This window comes from Microcaecilia unicolor, chromosome 8 (assembly GCF_901765095.1).
Source record: "Microcaecilia unicolor chromosome 8, aMicUni1.1, whole genome shotgun sequence".
In the NCBI taxonomy this organism is placed as follows: Eukaryota; Metazoa; Chordata; class Amphibia; order Gymnophiona; family Siphonopidae; genus Microcaecilia; species Microcaecilia unicolor.
The window spans coordinates 92,457,330-92,476,723 of NC_044038.1; the positions used below are offsets into that span (position 1 = coordinate 92,457,330).

General features: G+C 45.0%; 1 protein-coding gene across 1 annotated transcript in view; it reads left to right on the plus strand.

The window, feature by feature from the left end:
* KMT2B (lysine methyltransferase 2B) overlaps nt 1–19,394 on the plus strand; it is an 880,409-nt gene that overhangs the window by 691,828 nt on the left and 169,187 nt on the right. The window contains 1 exon segment of the mRNA XM_030212457.1: nt 13,947–14,042. Coding sequence (XP_030068317.1) covers nt 13,947–14,042 — 96 coding nt within the window.

Genomic DNA, 19,394 nt, shown 5'->3' on the forward strand with positions numbered 1-19,394 from the left:
TCGATGTGACAGCCGTTTTGATCAGGCAGTCCTTCCAAGTTTGTTTGGTGTCTCCTTCCAAGTTTGTTTGGTGTCTAGAATACAACTCCACCCTCCTAGGCCCATTTTCCTTCTATTCCAGGCTGCAGCCTTGCAAACAAGTCTGTTTATAATTTCAGGTTGATTGGTTCTGGTTGGCCTTGCTGCTGCAAGTCCCTAGTGTCCTTGCATTCATTTCGGTTAGCGTGATAGCTAGGGATTCTCATATATGAGAAACAATGTCCTGCTTGTCTTTGGAGAAAGTGAAGTTACTTGCCTGTAGCAGATGTTCTCTGAGGACAGCAGAACATGTATTCTCACATCCCGTCCCATCTCCCCTAGTTGTATTCTTTTCCTTTGACTTTATACTGCTGGATCTGTGCACTGATGCTATGCGGAAAGGCACTCCTGCATGCTTGGTGGGACGCTGCCAAAGGCTTCTTAAAGCTATAGAACACTGGGTAGTATCTGCACCAGGGCTCTCTTGGATAACATCACCCATATGTGAGAATACGTGTCCTTTTTATCCTTGGAGAACACCTGCTACAGGTGAGTAACTTCCCTTTATTGAAGTTTTAGGAAATATTTTAAAACATTCTTTTCTTAAGAATTTCTGTTAATGTGTGGTGTTTTGGTATTCAGTGCATTGTTTGCATAATGTTAATTCATTGTAAACTGCCCTGAGCTTTTGATGGTGGCAGTCTATAAAAGTGTTATTACTTTTATTCTGGGTATGGAGGAAAAGATGTTAAGAAGGAAAGATGCTGGACTGCGGAAGGGAGGAGGAAATGCTAAATAACCACTGGCATGAACATTTTTATTTTATTATTTTATTTTATTTATTGCATTTGTATCCCACATTTTCCCACCTCTTTGCAGGCTCAATGTGGCTTACAATGTGTCGTTATTAGTAGATTAAAGAGATAACAGTTATTGTTACATAGAAAGTAGCATGATCGGATTTTAGGCAGGTAAATATAATTAGAAGACGTTACTGATAGTAAGTAAGTGTCGCGTTATCGAGGGCCTTGGCATACTGTCAGGTCCTCAAGGCAGCACTGGGAATTGTGAGCCCTTGGGCCCCTGCCGCGGAGTGGCAGAGGCAGGCAAGACCGTCTTGGAACTGGATGTCCGGAAGGACTGGACCGGAACTCTGGACTGGAAGTAGGCAACTGAACCGGCAGAACAGGAACCGCTTCACCTGTACTTAGCCACCTTTCCGCTAGAGTTGAGCTCTAGCGTGTGGGCAGCCGACAGGACTTATAGGGCAAGGCCGGAACTGAAGATCCAGAGGAACCACCTCGGGTCTAGGAAACACAGGGGAACAATACTAGACTGCACTAAGCGCTGCACGTAGCCGCTAAGCCAGGCACACCAGACAGACTAGACAGACAGAAGCTTATCAGGAGCAGGGACTAGGGCAGACATGCAAGCAAGGAAGAAGGGGAGACTGGGAATACCCCCAGGGCAAACCCACTAGCTAGGTCGAGGTAGGTAACAGGATAAATCCCCCAGAAGATACACGCTAGCTAGACAGATACAGGAATCAGGATACGTAAGCAGGGATCCGGATAAGCACACAGGATATACAAGCAAGGTACAAGGTAGACACACGGGACAGAAGGTAGCTAGGCAGAGCGGGAAACCGGATAACACTAGCTAGCCAAAACCAGGACTCAGGACGAACAAGCAGGGACCAGGATGTGCACACAGGATATACAAGGTTCAGGATGTGCACACAGAATATACAAGCAGGGAGTAGGGCTGGCTGCAAAAACAGACGGGGAAACCAGGGCTGAACAGCAGGCTCTAAACACAGACTAAAGGCAGAAGGCTAGCAGCCAGGATGTGCACACAGGATATACAAGGTTCAGGATGTGCACACAGAATATACAAGCAGGGAGTAGGGCAGGCTGCAAACACAGACGGGGAACCCAGGGCTGAACAGCAGGCTCTGAACACAGACTAAAGGCAGAAGGGCTAGCAGCCAGGATGTGCACACAGGATATACAAGGTTCAGGATGTGCACACAGAATATACAAGCAGGGAGTAGGTCAGGCTGCCAACACAGACGGGGAAACCAGGGCTGAACAGCAGGCTCTAAACACAAAGGCAGAAGGGCTAGCAGCCCACAGGGACAGGGAACCGAAGGGCACGAGCCCACACAGAAGAGCAAGCAGCCCACAGGTACTAAACAGAAGGGGAAGCCCCCACAGAAGGGCAAGAAGCCCACAGGTACTAAGCAGAAGGGCAAGCCCACACAGAAGGGCAAGAAGCCCACAGGTACTAAACAGAAGGGCAAGCCCACACAGAAGGGCAAGAAGCCCACACAGAAGACAGGCTTAGAAGCAGCGCAGCAACACACTAACTAACCTGTCGGCCTCTGGGCATGACACCAGACAATGACACCATGCGAAGGCCCTGACTGCAAGCACAGGCCTTCCTTATAAAGGAACTCACTGATGAGTCACCACCAGCAGGACAAAAGCAGGAAGTTCCTTGCCTCCAAACAGAGGCTTGACACACAGAGGAAGTGAGCCCACAGGAAGGACAAGCAAGAGCCATCTTGGATACTGGCATAGAGGAGGCGGCAGCCTTCTTGGAAGAGGCATAGCCCACACAGGTGAGGTCCAGTAAGGCAATCAGCACACAGAGCCAGAGAGAAACTAAGACAGAGACAGACACAGAGACAAGCAGAAGCCAGCACAGCCACTGACTCCCAGAAACAGGGTAAGTATGAGGGTGGTCACGGCCACAGACGTGACAGTAAGGTGAAGATGTCATAGAAAATAGCCTGATCAAATTTCAAGCAAATAGATATAAGCAAGAACATTGCTGAAAATATGTAGGTTGTAATGTATTACATTTATAGTTAATGCTCTTGTTGGTATGCCTTGTTGAATAGGTAGGTCTTCAGGGATTTGCGAAAGTTAGTTAGTTCATAAATAGTTTTTAAGCTGCACGGCAATCTTAGCTTCCTGGGCTAACGCTTTTAAGATGAAAATGAATAAAGAGAAAACGCAATGCCTAATCCTCATCCCAATACTCTACACTCCACCCAACTACCTTGATCACTCCTGATGTCACAATCCCCATATCCGACAATCTAAAAATCCTAGGAGTAACATTAGACAACCACCTAAGTCTGGAAACTCACGCAAAAGCCATGACGAAGAAGATGTTCAACATGATGTGGGTGCTGAAACGAGTGAAACCTTATCTTCCCCTAAAAACTTTCCGAAACTTGGTACAATCCACTGTCCTTCCCCATGCTGACTACTGCAATAGCATTTTCATTGGCTGTAAGGCCCAAATCTAGAAAAAAAACTCCAGACCGCCCAAAACACAGCAGCCAGACTCATTTTTGATAAATCACGATTTGAAAGCGCAACACCTCTCCGTGAAAAACTCCATTGGCTCCCTATCAACAAACGAATAAACTTCAAAGTCCTAACATTTATTCACAAGATTATCTATGGAGAATCTCCAAACTACATGAACAGCCTTATAGAACTACCAGCTAGAAACGGATCAAAATCTTCTCGAACATATCTCAACCTACACCTTCCCAACTGCAAAGGTCTCAAGTACAAAACCTACTACGCATCCAACTTCTCCGTCATAGGCAGCCAACTCTGGAATGCCCTACCCAGACCCATTCGAACAATCAGTGACCATCTACCCTTCCGGAAGTTGCTAAAAACTTACCTCTTCAAGCAAGCCTACCCAAATGACCTGACTTAATCTAGGAGCCCATCCCATACCACCCCTTCCTCCCTTACCTCTATCTCCCCTACCCATTTCACTTATCTCAACCTATTCTAAGCAACCACATCCTACCTCTACCATTCTACAGCTAAGTTCTTTTTATGATACTTTGTCAGCCGCACTGAACCTGCTATCGAGCGGAAAAGAGCGGGGTATAAATGTAACAAATAAATGTGAGGGACTGGGGAAAGGGCCTTGAGCCACCCTGGGGTGCAAGATGTACATTTAAACATTCGCCTAGGGCAGGGCTTCTCAACCTAGGCCTCAGGACACACCTAGCCTGTCAGGTTTTCAGGCTACCCACAATGAGTATTCATGCGATAGATTTACATACCCTACCTTCGTGGAATGCAAATTTTTCTCTTGCATATTCATTGTGGGTACCCTGAAAGCCTGACTGGCTAGGTGTGTCCTGAGGACTAAGTCGAGAACCCCCTTGTCGTAGGGCAGGGGTAGGCAACTCTGGTCCTCGAGAGCCGCAGGCAGGTCAGGTTTTCAGGATATCCACAATGAATATGCAGGAGATAGATTTACAAGCACTGCCTCCATGGTATGCAAATCTATCTCCTGCATATTCATTGTGGATATCCTGAAAACCTGACCTGCCTGCGGCTCTCGAGGACTGGAGTTGCCTACCCCTGGCCTAGGGTAATACATAACTATTTTCAGGGGGAGGGGGGTAACAGATTCAACATAAAACAGAGTGCAAAAGTTTGGACGTCATTTCAGTTATTACTTTGTAACATCTTTGGCAGAAATAGCAGCCTCCAAACATTTCCTGTAGCCTCCTTGCAAAATTATTCTAGCTCAGAAATACAGGGGGGTTTCTTGCATTCACTGCAGGTTTAAGATCTCCCCATAAATTTTCAATAATAATTATGGGACCCTTTTACCAAACAGCATTAAAAAATGGCTTTAGGTTGTCCTTATGCGGGCCACTTTTACCACTGGGGTAAAATGGACAATTCTTCAATTTTCCCCATTAATTGCCATACACTTAATTCTCCCATTAGTGCATGAACCCCTTCCTCCACCCATTATATAGGCGGTAAGGGCTCACATACTAGCCATGTGCTAATCAGTGCATGGAAATGTAGCTGTGCTATTTTAGCACAGAACACACCCACTCTCCGACCCCAGACCCGACCTCTACACTTAAAAATCCTTTTTTTTTTTTAGTATTTGGATAGCATGCACACATGCAAAAACACCCTGGGACATCTGAGTGTGCCCTGCGGTAAGGCCTTTTTTTACTGCGACAAATATTTCTTGTAAATATATTTTTAAGTTTAACTCCGAGATTTGTTTTGGATTGTTGTGTCACTGAAATATCCAACCTCTCTTTCCCTTAAAATTTCTCACAAGTGGTAGGGCATTAACTTCTAGGATGTGTTAATATTTAGTGAATCCATTCTTTCTTCTACCTCCACAATAATTGTTGTGCCGCTGGCTGGCATACAACCCCAAAATATAGTAGACCTAGCCTTGTGCTTAACGGTTGACAAGATATTCTTTTCTTCAAATGCTTTATCCCTTTTTCACAAATATATCTTGTGTAGTTGTGTCTAACAGGTTAATTGTCATTCCATCAGTCCAAGCACATTGTTCCAAAAGGTTTTGGGCTGATGAAAGAATTCTTAGATTTCTTTAGTGATGAGGACATTGAAAATGTTTCCTTGTGATAACTCTCCCATGCAAATTATTGTTGTACTAGTAAAAAAAAGGCCCGTTTCTGACACAAATGAAACAGACGCTAGCAAGTTTTTCCTCAGCTCCCCTGCAGCTACCCATGTCCAGCGACCCTCCTTTCCCCCTGCAGCCACCCATGTCCAGCGACCCTCCTCTCCCCCTGCGCCCACTGCAGCCACCCATGTCCAGCAAACCTCCTCTCTCCCCTGCCCCCCCTCCAGGCCACCCATGTCCAGCGACCCTCTTCTCTCCCCTGCCCCCCTCCAGCCACCCATGTCCAGCGACCCTCCTCTGGACATGGATCAACTGTGAGGCATGTCCCCCCCCCCCCCCCCCGGGTTCTGAAGTTGACATCATAATGGCAGCCTGATCTACGGAGCCTAGCAGACGAACTCGGAATGAGCCACGGTCCCAGGCAGCAAGTCAGAATGTTGGAGGTGAGAATTATTATATAGGATAAGCAATGCTGCACTGTGGGCTTATAGTCAACTACTCCACTGTCAGCTAAACTTTTCAGCAGGTTGTTTAGAATTATCTTTGGGTTCTGTTTTGTAGATATAACAAGTTTTCAGGCAGTTCTTTCAGAATTATTTTGGTGTTCCAGTTATAATCTTGTCTTCAAAAATTTCATATAACTTCTATTTCTTATTAATTTTTCAGACATTTGAAATTGGTAGCTGGAAGCTTTTAGATATAGTGTCGCCTGCTTTGCAAGGGTGAATTATCTTAATTTTCAAATGCTTATACAGCTCCAAACAGAAGCCCAAGGTTGTTGAAAATAGAAAATAATTACAAGCTAAGATGTTAGAAGGGTTTAGAGTATTTGTTCAACCATAGAATTGTCTTCACCTGACTGAAGGGCTTAAGGACATGAAAAAACTTGTAGCAGTTCAGAGAAGAGCAATGAAAATGCTCTGGGCTTTGCGTTGCAAGACATTTGAGGAGAGACTTGAGGAGAGTAGCCTAGTGGTTAGTACAGTGCACTATTCCCACTGCAGCTTCTTGTGACCCTTAACCCTCCATTGAATCAGGTACAAATAAGTACCTGTACATACTATGTAAACCGCTTTGAATGTAGTTGCAAAAACCACAGAAAGGCAGTATATCAAGTCATCAAGTCTCATTCCCCTTTCCCTCCCTGACCAAAACATGTATACCCTGGAGAAAAGGAGAGGCAGAGGTGATATGATACAGGCATTTAAATATGTGAACGGTATTAATTTACAAAAAACAAACAAACCTTTTCCAGAGACAGGAAGGTGTTAGAACTAGAAGATGTGAGTTCAGGTTGCAGGGAGACCGACTCAGGAATAATATCAGGAAGTACTTCTTCACGGAGAGGGGGAATGCCCTCCCATGGCAGGAGTTGGAGATGAAAATGGTAATGGAATTCAAAAATGTGTGGGATAAACACACAGGAATCCTGTATAGAAGCCATGGATCCAAACATGCTTAGCAATAATTAGATGGCAACGCAAGTAATTGGGAAGCAAAGCCAGTGCTGGGCAGACTTCTACATTCTCCGAGGACAAGCAGGCTGCTTGTTCTCACGACTGGGTGACGTCCGCGGCAGCCCCCACCAACCGGAAAAGGCTTCGCGGGACGGTCGGCACGCAGGGCACGCCCACCGCGCATGCGCGGCCGTCTTCCCGCCCGTGCGCGACCGCTCCCGCCAGTTCCTTTTTTTCCGCGCCTGGAGAGAGTCGTGTTTTGCGCTCTCTCGGTTCAGCCGCCGGATCGTTCGATCGCGTTTACGCTGATCGTTGCTTTTTTCTATTTGTTTTTCGGTTTTAGTTACCGCCCGGTTTCCTTTTCAAAAAAAAAAAAAAAAAAAAGAAACCCTGCGCGTGTGGGACACGCGCTCCCTTTTTTCCCTCGCTTCCAGCGGGGATGGCAACGCAAGTAATTGGGAAGCAAAGCCAGTGCTGGGCAGACTTCTACAGTCTGTGCCCTGATCATGGCTGGACAGATTCAGCTTCAGTACCTAAAGAACAAGGGCAATACTGGGCAGACTTCTACAGTCTACGCCCTGAAAATGGCAAGGACAAATCAAGATCAAGTAAACATATGTAGTATCACATCATACCTTATACTATGAGTTTATCTTGTTGGCTAGAATGTATGGACGTCATCTACTATGTTACTTATGGATTAATATTTTGGGGCCTTTTTTAATGGTTATCAAAAAGTAATCATTAATTGACTGGAAGGGTATCCAAACTTTGGTACCTGTCATCTTCACTAATTAGATTGTAAGCTCTGTCGAGCAGGGACTGTCTCTTCATGTTCAAGTGTACAGCTCTGCGTAGTCTAGTAGAAATGATAAGTATTTGATGATTTAAACTGACTGAAAATAATAATTATGCATTAGAATTTGCAGAAAGATAGATACTTTCTACCATGTAGAGGTTGCATCAGCTTCTGTTCACTTAGGGCTTCAATGAAACATACAACTTGACTAGAGATGCCTACACTTTTGATATTTTTTCAAGCTGCCAACACACAGTGAAGGATTTACTGCTGTTGTCTTTCCATTTACCTATCTGTCTCTGCAGGGAAGAGAAATTATTGCATGCTGTCCTTAACTTACAGATTCAGTTCAGTCCAAAGTTTTTGTCTTTGGTTGTGGGGACTTTTGACAGTGGTACTCTTCTCTGGGGCTCTGGAGTTGAAGTGGTGGGTGGTCCTATACAGAAAGCAGTGGTGGCAGTGAGCAGTAGAACTGGGTGCATTAAGGAAACATGAGAGCATTATTTGTTGCAATTTGTTTCCATTTTTTAAATTTGGCCAATGTTTGCTGATTTTATAATTTTGACTAATTGAATATTTTATCTATTTCTCATCAGTTTCTAACCCCTGACCCAGCCATATGGTGAAACGTGGCCACATCGGGTATTTGTATCAATATTGTTGCACAGCACGCCTATATCTTTGGTCAGAAAATAACCTGTGATAGTAGTACTACTCCCAAAAAGTGTGCAAATGGAGTTTTTATTTTTTATGTACTTATTTACATTAACTTGATTTATTTGCATGACTATAGTACTGTTAGGCAGTTTACTACAAGCCTGCTAGGTGGATAAAGGGAGCAAAAAGGGAAGGAAAGAAAGAAAGAAGAAAAAGAGGGGAAGTAGAGAGGAGCCAGAGCAAAGAAGGGGAAAACTACTGTTATTGGGGGGAAGGGTCTCGTGCATTGTAACAGTGAAAATGAAGTCAAAACCAATAAAATATGACTCAGTAGAAATTAGAGAATTCTAAAGGAAGGAAAAAGCCTCAGCTCCAAATCAAAAGATTTATAGAGCTTAAGGTGATCTCGATCTTCTCTTCATCAGCTTAAAAAAAAAAAACCTTCCCTGACAAATTCAGTTCACAACTTACAGACTTCTTTTAGTTTTTTAAATTTTTCTTCGTTCATGTCATAGACCTCTTTTAATTTATAAATTTTTCTTTGTTCTTCAACACTAGTACCAAACATCTTCCAGCTTCAGTGCAATACACATGTATACATGTTCCAATTAGAACAATATTCCATTCAGTTTCAAAGTAAACATTACACAATGCTCACAAATCTTGTGTTAATGCATTGAAAAACAATACTTATCTCCTTATGCACAAATTGAGCCACTCCTTATTGTACTCTCCAATCCCCCGACCAAACGATGGCCAGTGTTTCACTTAGCTCCATCCTACTTAGCTACTTCAGGATGGCGCTAAGCGAAAACGATGTGCTCATTCTTGTCAACAGTGTGTGCAGAAACCCTAGCTTGCTTCCCAGTCAAGAAAGGGGACGAGTTTTTGACTGGCTTTAGAAGAGCATAGCCACTGTCAGTGACGGTTCTGGATGACCTGGTTGTGGGGAGGCTGAGTTTTTTTTACAAAAGAAAGGTGGCTCCTTGTAGCCTCCAACCAGTGGGTTCTTAAGCACATAAGTATTTTTTTTTATTTTTATTATTTTTATGTTTAAATATGTTTATTAGTGCAATGAGAAACAAACACAATACTGCCCTTGGAGGGATACTCCATACACCACTAAAGTCTTCTCATGAGGATCAAATACAAAACAGTGCAAATACATTTTAATTTCCCCCCCCCCCCACCTTACCCCCATCCCCTTCCTCTTGAACAGCTCAAATTTTTATTATTTTTATTTGTTGCATTTGTATCCCACATTTTCCCACCTCTTTGCAGGCTCAATGTGGCTTACCAGTACATCATGATGGTGAAATATAATTAGAAAATATACATTTAGTGTAACAGAAGGATCTTAGGTAACATGATAATGAAAAAACATGTTAGTAATATAACAAGCAGGTATTGTAAGACAGTTCTGAATGTATGTGGAGGAGTTGTGGAGTTCATATTTGTTAATCTTTGTGGTATACCTTATTAAAGAGATGGGTCTTCAGTAGTTTGCGGAAGTTAGTTCGTAGATCGTTTTTAAGTTGCGCGGCAATGTGGTTCCCTAAACTGTGTACTCAAGTAGGTTAAAGTTGACGCATGCATTAGTTTTGTATTTTAGACCTTTGCAGTTGGGGAAGTGCAGGTTAAGTGAATGTGCGGGATGATCTTTTAGCATTCCTGGTGGTAAGTCTATCAGGTCTGATATGTAGGCTGGTGCATCTCCGTGAATGATTTTGTGAACTAGGGAGCATATTTTGAACATGATGCGCTCTTTGAGTGGGAGCTAGTGTAGCTTTTCTCGTAGGGGTTTAGCACTTTCATAGTTTGTTTTAACCGGAATATGATTCTGGCTGCAGTGTTCTGGCTGTCTGAAGTTTCTTGATTATTTGCTCTTTACAGCTGGCATAGAGTGCATTGCAGTAGTCTAGATGATTGAGCACCATTGATTGTACTAGGTTACGGAGAACGGTCCTTGGGAAGAAAGGTCTTACTCTTTTTAATTTCCACATGAGTGGACATCTTCTTGGTTGTGTTTTTCACGTGGCTCTCAAGTGTTAGATGTCGATCGATGGTACTCCAATAATTTTTAGGGTGTCTGAAATTGAAAGGTCCAGATTTGGTGTGTTGATGGTGGTAAATTTGTTCGTGTTATGTTGTGAGGTGAGTATTAGGCATTAGATTTTTTCTGCATTAAGGTTCAGCTGAAATGCATCCTCCCATGAGTGCATGATGTGGAGACTTTGGTTGATTTCATTGGAGATTTCCTTTAGATCTTGTTTAAATGGGATGTAGATCGTTACGTCGTCTGCATATATGTATGGGTTGAGGTTTTGGTTTGATAATAGTTTGGCCAAGGGTATCATCATTAAGTTGAATTGAGTCGGCGAGAGGGGGGTTCCCTGTGGAACTCCGCATTCAAGTATCCATGTGTCTGAATTAGGCGAGTTTGATGTCACTTGGTATGATCGTGTGGTTAGGAATCCTTTGAACCAGTTGAGAACGTTACCTCCAATTCCGAAGTACTCAAGGATATGTAGTAGTATTCCATGATCAACCATGTCGAAAGCGCTTGACATGTCAAATTGTAGAAGTAGTATGTTCTTTCCAGTTGCAATCATTTGCTTAAATTTAGTCATGAGTGTAACTAGTACTGTTTCGGTACTGTGGCTAGACCGAAATCCTGACTGGGAGTCGTGGAGTATTGAAAATTTGTTTAGATAGTAAGTTGTTTGGTCACCATCCCTTCCGTTAGTTTGATTATTAGGGGAATGGATGCTACTGGCCTGTAGTTGATTATTTCACTGGCACTTTTCTTTGTGTCTTTGGGTATGGGGGTGAGTAGAATGTTTCCTTTCTCCTTCGGGAAGAGTCCATTTTGTAACATGTAATTCAAGTGTTTCGTTATGTCTGTTATGAATTGTTGAGGAGCAGATGTCATCAGGTTGTTTGGACATATGTCTAGTTTGCAATGTGATTTGGCAAATCTTTTGAGCGTTTGGGAAATGATATCCTCTGATAATGTCTCGAAGTTGGTCCAGATTCTGTCTGCTGGGTATACGCCAGGGTCTGGGTCTAGACAGTCAAGGAGTTCAGCATAGTCGATGGTACTGAGAGGTATTTTAAGTCGCAATTGTATGATTTTCTCATTGAAGTATCTCGCGAGATTATCTGCTCCTGGTGTATCTTTGCTGTTGTTTGTGACTGGTGTAGTATCTAGTAGTTTATTCACGAGTTGGAAGAGTTTATGTGTGTCCTTGTAGTTTGGTCCTATTTCAGTTTTGTAATATAATCTTTTAGTTTGTCTTATGTCCATCAAGCCCAGCATCCTGTTTCAAACAGTGCCACTCCAGATTACAAGTACCTGGCAGGATCCCAAAGGAGTACAATACATTTTATGCTGCTTATTCTAGAAATAAGCAGTGGATTTTCCTGAAGTCCATTTTAATAATGGCTTTTATGGACTTTTCTTTTTGGAATCTTTCCAAACCTTTTTTAAACCCCGCTAAGCTACCTGCTATTACTATATTCTCTGTTAACGAATTCCAGAGTTTAATTACACGTTGAGTGAAGAAATATTTTCTCCGATTTGTTTAAAATGTAAATTTATTTTCTCAGATTTGTTTTAAATTTAATAATTTGTTTTAAACTTAATATCTTCATTTTGTGCCCCCTAGTCCTAGTATTTTTGGAAAGAGTAAAACAAGTGATTCAAGTCCACCCATTCCATTTCACACATTATTTTATAGACCTCTATATCTCCCCTCAGCCGTATCTTCTCCAAGCTGAAGAGCCCTATCCGCTTTAGCCTTTCCTCATAGGGAAGTCGTTCTATCCCCTTTATTATTTCTGTTTCAGGAGCAGTATTGTTTCGTGCTCACTCTTTGCAAATAGTTTGCATTCGCATTGAAAGAGCATGCCTTCTTTGCAAATATTGTGCAATTGTAGGCAGGGCTGCCGAGAGGGGAAGGGCATGAGAGCAAAATTCCCCGTGCCTGGGCCTCAAAGGGGGGCCCTGTGCCGGGGTCTCTCTCCTGCTCTGGACGGGACCCAAGTGATCACGTCCTGACAGGAGCAGGAGAGAGAAAACTCCAGTACCGTGGCTGGGTCCCCATGGAGGCTGGGGAGGACCCGGAGGAGCACCTCCAGCACTCTCTGCCCTGCTGAGCGACTGCTTTTCCTCTCAGATGCGCATGCTCGGTTTTGAAACCGAGCATACCCTATGAGGAAAAGCAGGGGCAGGCAATCAGCAGAAGGGTGGCGGCCTGGGCCCGGCGGCAGCAGCCCTGCCCAGGCCCGGTTCAGTCTCTCGGTGGCGCTGCGTGTAGGCTGTTCCTTGCCAGTGTTCATTCCAGATACATTCTGGCTTAGCAGAACCCAGGTATAGAAGAACAGGAACTGGATCAACTGTCTATCTTTGACTTTATTCCTAGTAAAGCATTCCCATTGTAGAGCTGATGGTATTGGATTATCTCTAGGCACCTTTATCAACAATTTGTTAACTATAAATATCCTGGATCTGGATGTAGTAGGACAAAGGTTTCCTTTTTGCTATGGTTTATTCTGCAAGTATTAGGTGAGTGAGTTCAAATAGCATAGCTAGTTCTTACCACCCTTTATTGGTCAAGAATGATTCCAGAGTTAGGGAGTCCCTATCTCATTCCAGTCCTAGGTATCTAAAACATTAGGGTCTGAAGATTAATTGGTCCATTTCGAAGATGGACAAATCAAGCATAATGATTGGGCGTCAGCACAAACTTGATATAACTATTGTCTAAGGAAGTGATTTTCCTTTGTGCAGAGACTGGATGGGTATGGTGTTGTCTTTTAGAAACTTAGAAAGCATATACAAACAAGCTACTTTATCAAAGGCCAAAGTGTGATGAGATCAGATCTGGAAAGTTTCTTTATGAAACTGTAAAAGAAAAATCAACGTTAGGCCTTTTCAAATTCATCCTTTGGAAGTAGGTGCTTTGAGCCACACAGTTTTCTCCCAGTAAGTATGGATCTGATTTTGCCCATCCCTGTCTGAGCTAATGGAGAGAATAAAGCAGATTGGAAACTGTAGTTTACATCTGACAGTTCCCATTCTGTTCCTAGTCCACACCAGCCTGGACCAACACACTGTACTTCATAATATGAATAGTTCTATTTTTTTCAGTAGTTTGCTATATAGTACTGAAGCTTTATTTGTTACTATTTTATAATATTTTAGAAGTTTGTAATTTGGTAAGAGGAGAGATGGAGAGTTTTTAGTATATGACAATAGATTGGATATAATCACAATACTAGGGCTTGCTATTGGTCTCTACCTGCAGATTCACAGTAGTCAACCGTATTGTCCATTCTGGTGTGGAGAATGAATAGAACAGTTATTGGCAGAGGTAAGAGAGCATTCCCATTGCTGGAAGGGGGTAGGAGTTGGAGGTGGGCTGGGAATAATGATGAAGGATGGAGATATACTTCTGTGATTTATTTTAATGTTAAGACAGATAGGTTTAACAGGATATAGAGCAGTAAAATTGTAAAATTAGATCAACTAACTGCAATTTCTGACAAATTGGCTTTTTCAGCTGTAGCGGGATCCAGTTGAATACTCCCCCAGTGAAGGAGTCCCTTGAAGTAAGCAACTTGAAAGAAGAGTCTGTGAACAATGTTGAGAGCAAAGAGTAAGTTTTAATTTCACCAAAAAGAAACTTACGTTTAGTCTTAGTATTTAATTTATTATATTAAGATTTTCAATTATGTTAGTATGATTTTATGTGTTGGTATGGTCTTATTCATTTATTTGATTTCTTTGCTTTAACAGTACATTTTAGCCCCTGAAACAGCCCTCACTGGGTGAAATATAGCCATGTCGGGCATTCCTTTTAACCACTTTATTGGTCTCCCTTTTTTAATCGCCTAAGTCTTCATTCCTTATGGTTTATTCAGTGATTTAATTTCTTCCATCTTTCTGGAAGAAGGAAGACATTAAATCACTGTGCTAAAGATGTACTCTTTCAAATTTTGCCCATAGACCAACTTCAGGCTTGTTGCTTATATTAGGGGTAATTCTATACCAGAGCACCTACTATAGGGTGCTGGCTGTGGTTTCTATTTTAAGCCTATTCTGTAAAAAAAAGATGCCTATGTTTCTTTACAGAACACTAGTTCAAGTATCATAGAACGTGCAGACATCTAGATACGACCACGTACACCAACCCTATAATTGGTGTACATGCCTGCACCTAGATGAATACATGATTGTCTGATGACAAGCAGGCCATATTCTCACATGTGGGTTTCATCATTCATGTTGTCTGGTATGGAGCTTAAACAGCTAAAAATAGCTTTTTTGAGCATGCACAGCGTCCTTACCACACATGCTTGAGTGCCCGCCTCGAGAGCACGGGACCATTGGCCTCTTCTCATCCACAGTGAGGAAAGAACGCAATTGTTCTGTGCTCCTCACAGTGTCTGGTGCGTTGGAGTACTTTTGTTTTTTTTTCCCTGATTTTTATTTTTTTCTTTCTTTGGAAAAGTTCCTCTCCCTTACAGTTTGTTTATTTTTCCCCACTTTTAAGTTTCGTTTATTTTTGGCACACTCAGTAGGCCTGAGCTCTGTTTGGTTATTTGTCCCTTGATTTTTCTGGTGAGTGCCCCTTTTTTTCTCACCATTGAGCTGTTTGATTTGGCCACGTCTGTTTTCTCTTCCGTTTCATCAAAGGTTCCCAGTGGCTTTAAGCTCTGTAGCTGGTGCAATAGGAGCATCTCTGGTGTCTCTAGTGTCTCATTCTTAGTGTCTTCAGTGTTTGGTACCTGAACATGCCCCTTCCAGCTGTGTTCTTTGCCTTTGTATGAAGAAAAGAACCCAGTTGGCCAGAGTGACTTAAGGGAAAAGATTTTTGGAGCCCAGGTCGAAACTTCGACATTGGGAGTTGCATCGGTCCATAGGGAAAGGGGAAAGGGAAATGAGACTTGATATACTGCCTTTCTGTAGTATTTTGCAACTACATTCAAAGCGGTTTACATTTGTACCTGGGGCAGTGGAGGGTTAAGTGACTTGCCCACAGTCACAAGGAGCTGCAGTGGGAATTGAACCCAGTTCCCCAGGATCAAAGTCTGCTGCACTAACCACTAGGCTACTCCTCCACTCCATATGGCTGAGAGGCCTGTCTGAGACACTGGGAGTGAACGTACATCGAATGGGTCTCCACCTGCCTCGAAGCCGCCCACTGGGCAGGGCCCCCAGGACCAGTCAGCATCGGACTTGACCCAGAGGCAACATAAGGATTCGATGTCGTCCTCATTGGCACCAAGGAGCATCAATGACAGGCATCGGGTGAAGGCCAAGAAACATCAGCATAGATATCTCTCGATGCACAGTGCCAGGAGCTCCTGGCATCGAAGGATTTGGTCCCCGAGAAGTGTCTGCACCAGGGGGAGCACTCCCTCTCCATACAAGAGGTGCCGATGCAAGAGTCTCCATTTAGCCAAGGCCAGGCACCTGTTTCGACGCCGGCAGTTCTGTCTCTGAACTGGCACCCCAGCCTTTCCCAATGGCCTCTCTAAATTAGCGCATCCAGGCCATGCTCCCTGACCTCTTGGCAGGGTTTTTATAGCAATGTGCTTTGGCGACTGGGGTGCTTGCACCAGCCGTGCCACTTCCTGCTGCCCCACACGACCCTCAGCCTGTGGTGAGGTCTATAACATCGGTGTCATCAGCCTCCCTTGTGGGCACCCCCTCAACGTCGATGGAGGAACCTTTGCCAGAGTTGAGGCTGGAACCCGCTCCTCGACGCCCTTCTCAAGGATGTGTCTCCTCTGTTACAAGGCAGGCTCAGTCTTGGCCCTCCTGTCAGGAGTTCTTCGCCGACACTGATGAGGAGTCCGATGACCCACAGTACTTCTCGGAGAAGGAGCCTTATGGAATCCCATTTGACCCCCCTCCCCTCCAGAAGAAAGGAGGAAGTTTCCACTAGAGTGCCTTTCCTTCCCAGGTTTTGGGAGGGAAATGGCAGCCACCATTCCAATTCATTTGGAGACGGTGGACGAGCCCAGGGCTGAGATGTTTGAGATCCTGGACGACAGATCTCCTCCAAGAGGCTGTGATGGTCCCTATTCACTGAATCCTGAAAGATATTCAGGGAGTCCCTTCTGTCGGTCCCTGGCCTGCCCATGAAGGTAGACACCATGTATTGGATCCAGAGTTCCCCAGGGTTTGACAAGCCTCAGTTGGTGGTGAAATCTGCACTCAAAAGAGCCAGGAGTTCTAGAAATTATTCTTTGGCGCCCCTGGCAGAGAAGACAGAACCCTTGATTCTTTTGGGTGGAAGATGTATCAAGCCTCTATGTTCGTCTCCCATATCCAGACAGCTCAGAATATGGCAGCAAGACTTATCTTCGGAAAAACCCGATATGATAGCGCAAAACCCCTCCGCGAAAAACTACATTGGCTCCCAATTAGAGAACACATTGCTTTCAAGATCTTCACAATGGTTCACAAGATTCTCCAAAGACAAGCAGGCTGATATTCTCACAAGTGGGTGACGCCACGTCGGCCCCGGAGGATTTTAAAGCAAAATCTCAAAATCTCTTTACGGCGTTCCGACGCGCGAGCGATCGTACTGCGCATGTGCGCACACCTCTTCCCGCTCGCCGTGCGGACACGCCCCTCAGTTTTTCTTTTTCCGCGTCTGAGGAGACACGGAGTTCGTTAGGGCTTCGTGTTTTCTTCAGGTCTTCGGAGTTAAATCTCTTTTTTATTTTTTCATTATGTACTTTTCATGGCAGGCTCATTGTGGCTTATATATACAGGTATTTTTTGTACCTGAGGCAAGAAAAAATTTAAGTACTTGCCAGAGTCACAAGGGGCTGTGCCTGAACAAAGCATTAAGCTTCTCTTTTCTTTTTTCTTGAAAGTGCTGGCTGCATCCCTGGTCAGCCACTGAATGGGCAACCTGGTGACACAATATCAGTGGTGTAACCTTTGAAGTGAGTCTCCACCCGCCTCGGCGCCTCCTGCTCTGCAGGTCATTCGGGCGCATCGGAGGATGTGTCTTGGGCCGGATCATCTCTCTGTGAAGCGCAAGTAGTGTCTCAAAGAAACAAGACGTATTCTACTCTGCCAGGGATGCCCAAAGGAGATCATTCTGGAGTCCGACAGAGACCGATGCACGCTGGGTATAGTTATGCATCGAATAGGTCTCCACCTGCCTCGGCGCCTCCTGCTTGGCAGGTCATTCGGGCGCATCGGCGGATGTGTCTTGGGCCGGATCATCTCCCTGTGAAGCGCAAGTAGTGTCTCAAAGTAACGAGACGTATTCTACTCTGCCAGGGATGCCCAAAGGAGATGCCCAGAGCTTTGCTCCCTCGGTTATGGAGGTATCCGGGCTTCAGACATCAGTCGGTGCCGAGAGCATTGCTCCCTCTGTTATGGAGGTATCCTGGCATTGGACGTCGATGCACCGGTACGTCGGTACCAGGTATCATCGGTACCATGGGTCCCGTCGGCACCGGGTATCATCGGTACCATGGGTGCCGTCGATGCCGAGTGTCATCGGTGCCATGGGTGCTGTCGGTACCGGGTATCATCGGTGCCATGAGTTCCGTCGGTACCGAGTATCATCGGTGCCATGGGTACTGTCGGTACCGAATATCATCGGTGCGTCGGTACCGAGGAGTATCAATACCAGGAACATTGGTACCATGGTCGGTGTCATGGGTCCCGTCGGTACCGGGTATCATCGGTACCATGGGTCCCGTCGGCACCGGGTATCATCGGTACCAAGGGTGCCGTCGATGCCGAGTGTCATCGGTGCCATGGGTGCCGTCGGTACCGAGTATCATCGGTGCCATGGGTACTGTCGGTACCGAATATCATCGGTGCGTCGGTACCGAGGAGTATCGATGCCAACTACATTGGTACCATGGTCGGTGTCATGGGTCCCGTCGGTACCGGGTATCATCGGTACCATGGGTCCCGTCGGCACCGGGTATCATCGGTACCATGGGTGCCGTTGATGCCGAGTGTCATCGGTGCCATGGATGCTGTCGGTACCGGGAATCACGGGCACCATCGGCACCAGGTATCATGGGCACCATCGACTATCGGTACCAGGTATCATCGCCCATCGGTACCGAGTATCATGACTGCCATCGGTACCATACTATCAGGTATCGTCGGTACCGTGGATACATGGGTATCAGGTATCATGGATGCCGTCGGCACATGAGTACCATCGATACCAGATATCATGACCAGGTACCATCGGTGCCATGGGTGCCATTGGTACCAGGTGTCATGAGCACCGTCGGTGCCATGTGTACCATCGGTACCGTCGGTGCTGTTGGTGTCGGATATCAGGGGTACCATTGGTACCACATGTCATGGTTACCATCGGTACCAGGTATCATGGGTACCATCGGTACCGGATACCATGACTATCATCGGTACCAAGTACCATGGGTACCATTGGTACCGGGGTCCATCGGTACCATGTGTATCATCGGTACCGTCGGTGCCATGGTCTAGCAGTCTGGTTTCGATTCCCTTGCATTTCCAGACTTTGTCCTTGGCTTCGGGACCATGGGTACCATTGGATGCCATGGGTGCTACCGCCTCCTGCGGCATCTGGCTTTTCACCTGGTCTCCTTCACCGATGCTGCCTCTGGTATGGGTGTTCGCACCCTACTGGGGCAACTTCTCGACCCATATTAGCCTCCATATCGGACGTGTTTGGATCTGTGCTGCTCTGTTTGAGTAGTTAGTTCAGTTCAATGATGGTCATCTGACATTACAGTGGAGATTGTGAATCCCAATGCCCAGATGCTAGAGGTCCTGGACTACTATCTTCACCTGAGTCTTCTGCACTCAGAACAGATAGGAGTTCTAAGAACTTACTTTGGCGCCCCCAGGGCCAGAGCATACATCCTTAGCCTCTTTTGGAGAATGGCGTACCAGGCTGGCATGATCGCCTAGATTTCTGCTCTAGGTACAGTGACAGACTCTCATGACTGTGTGTCTCTCTCCTGGAGGA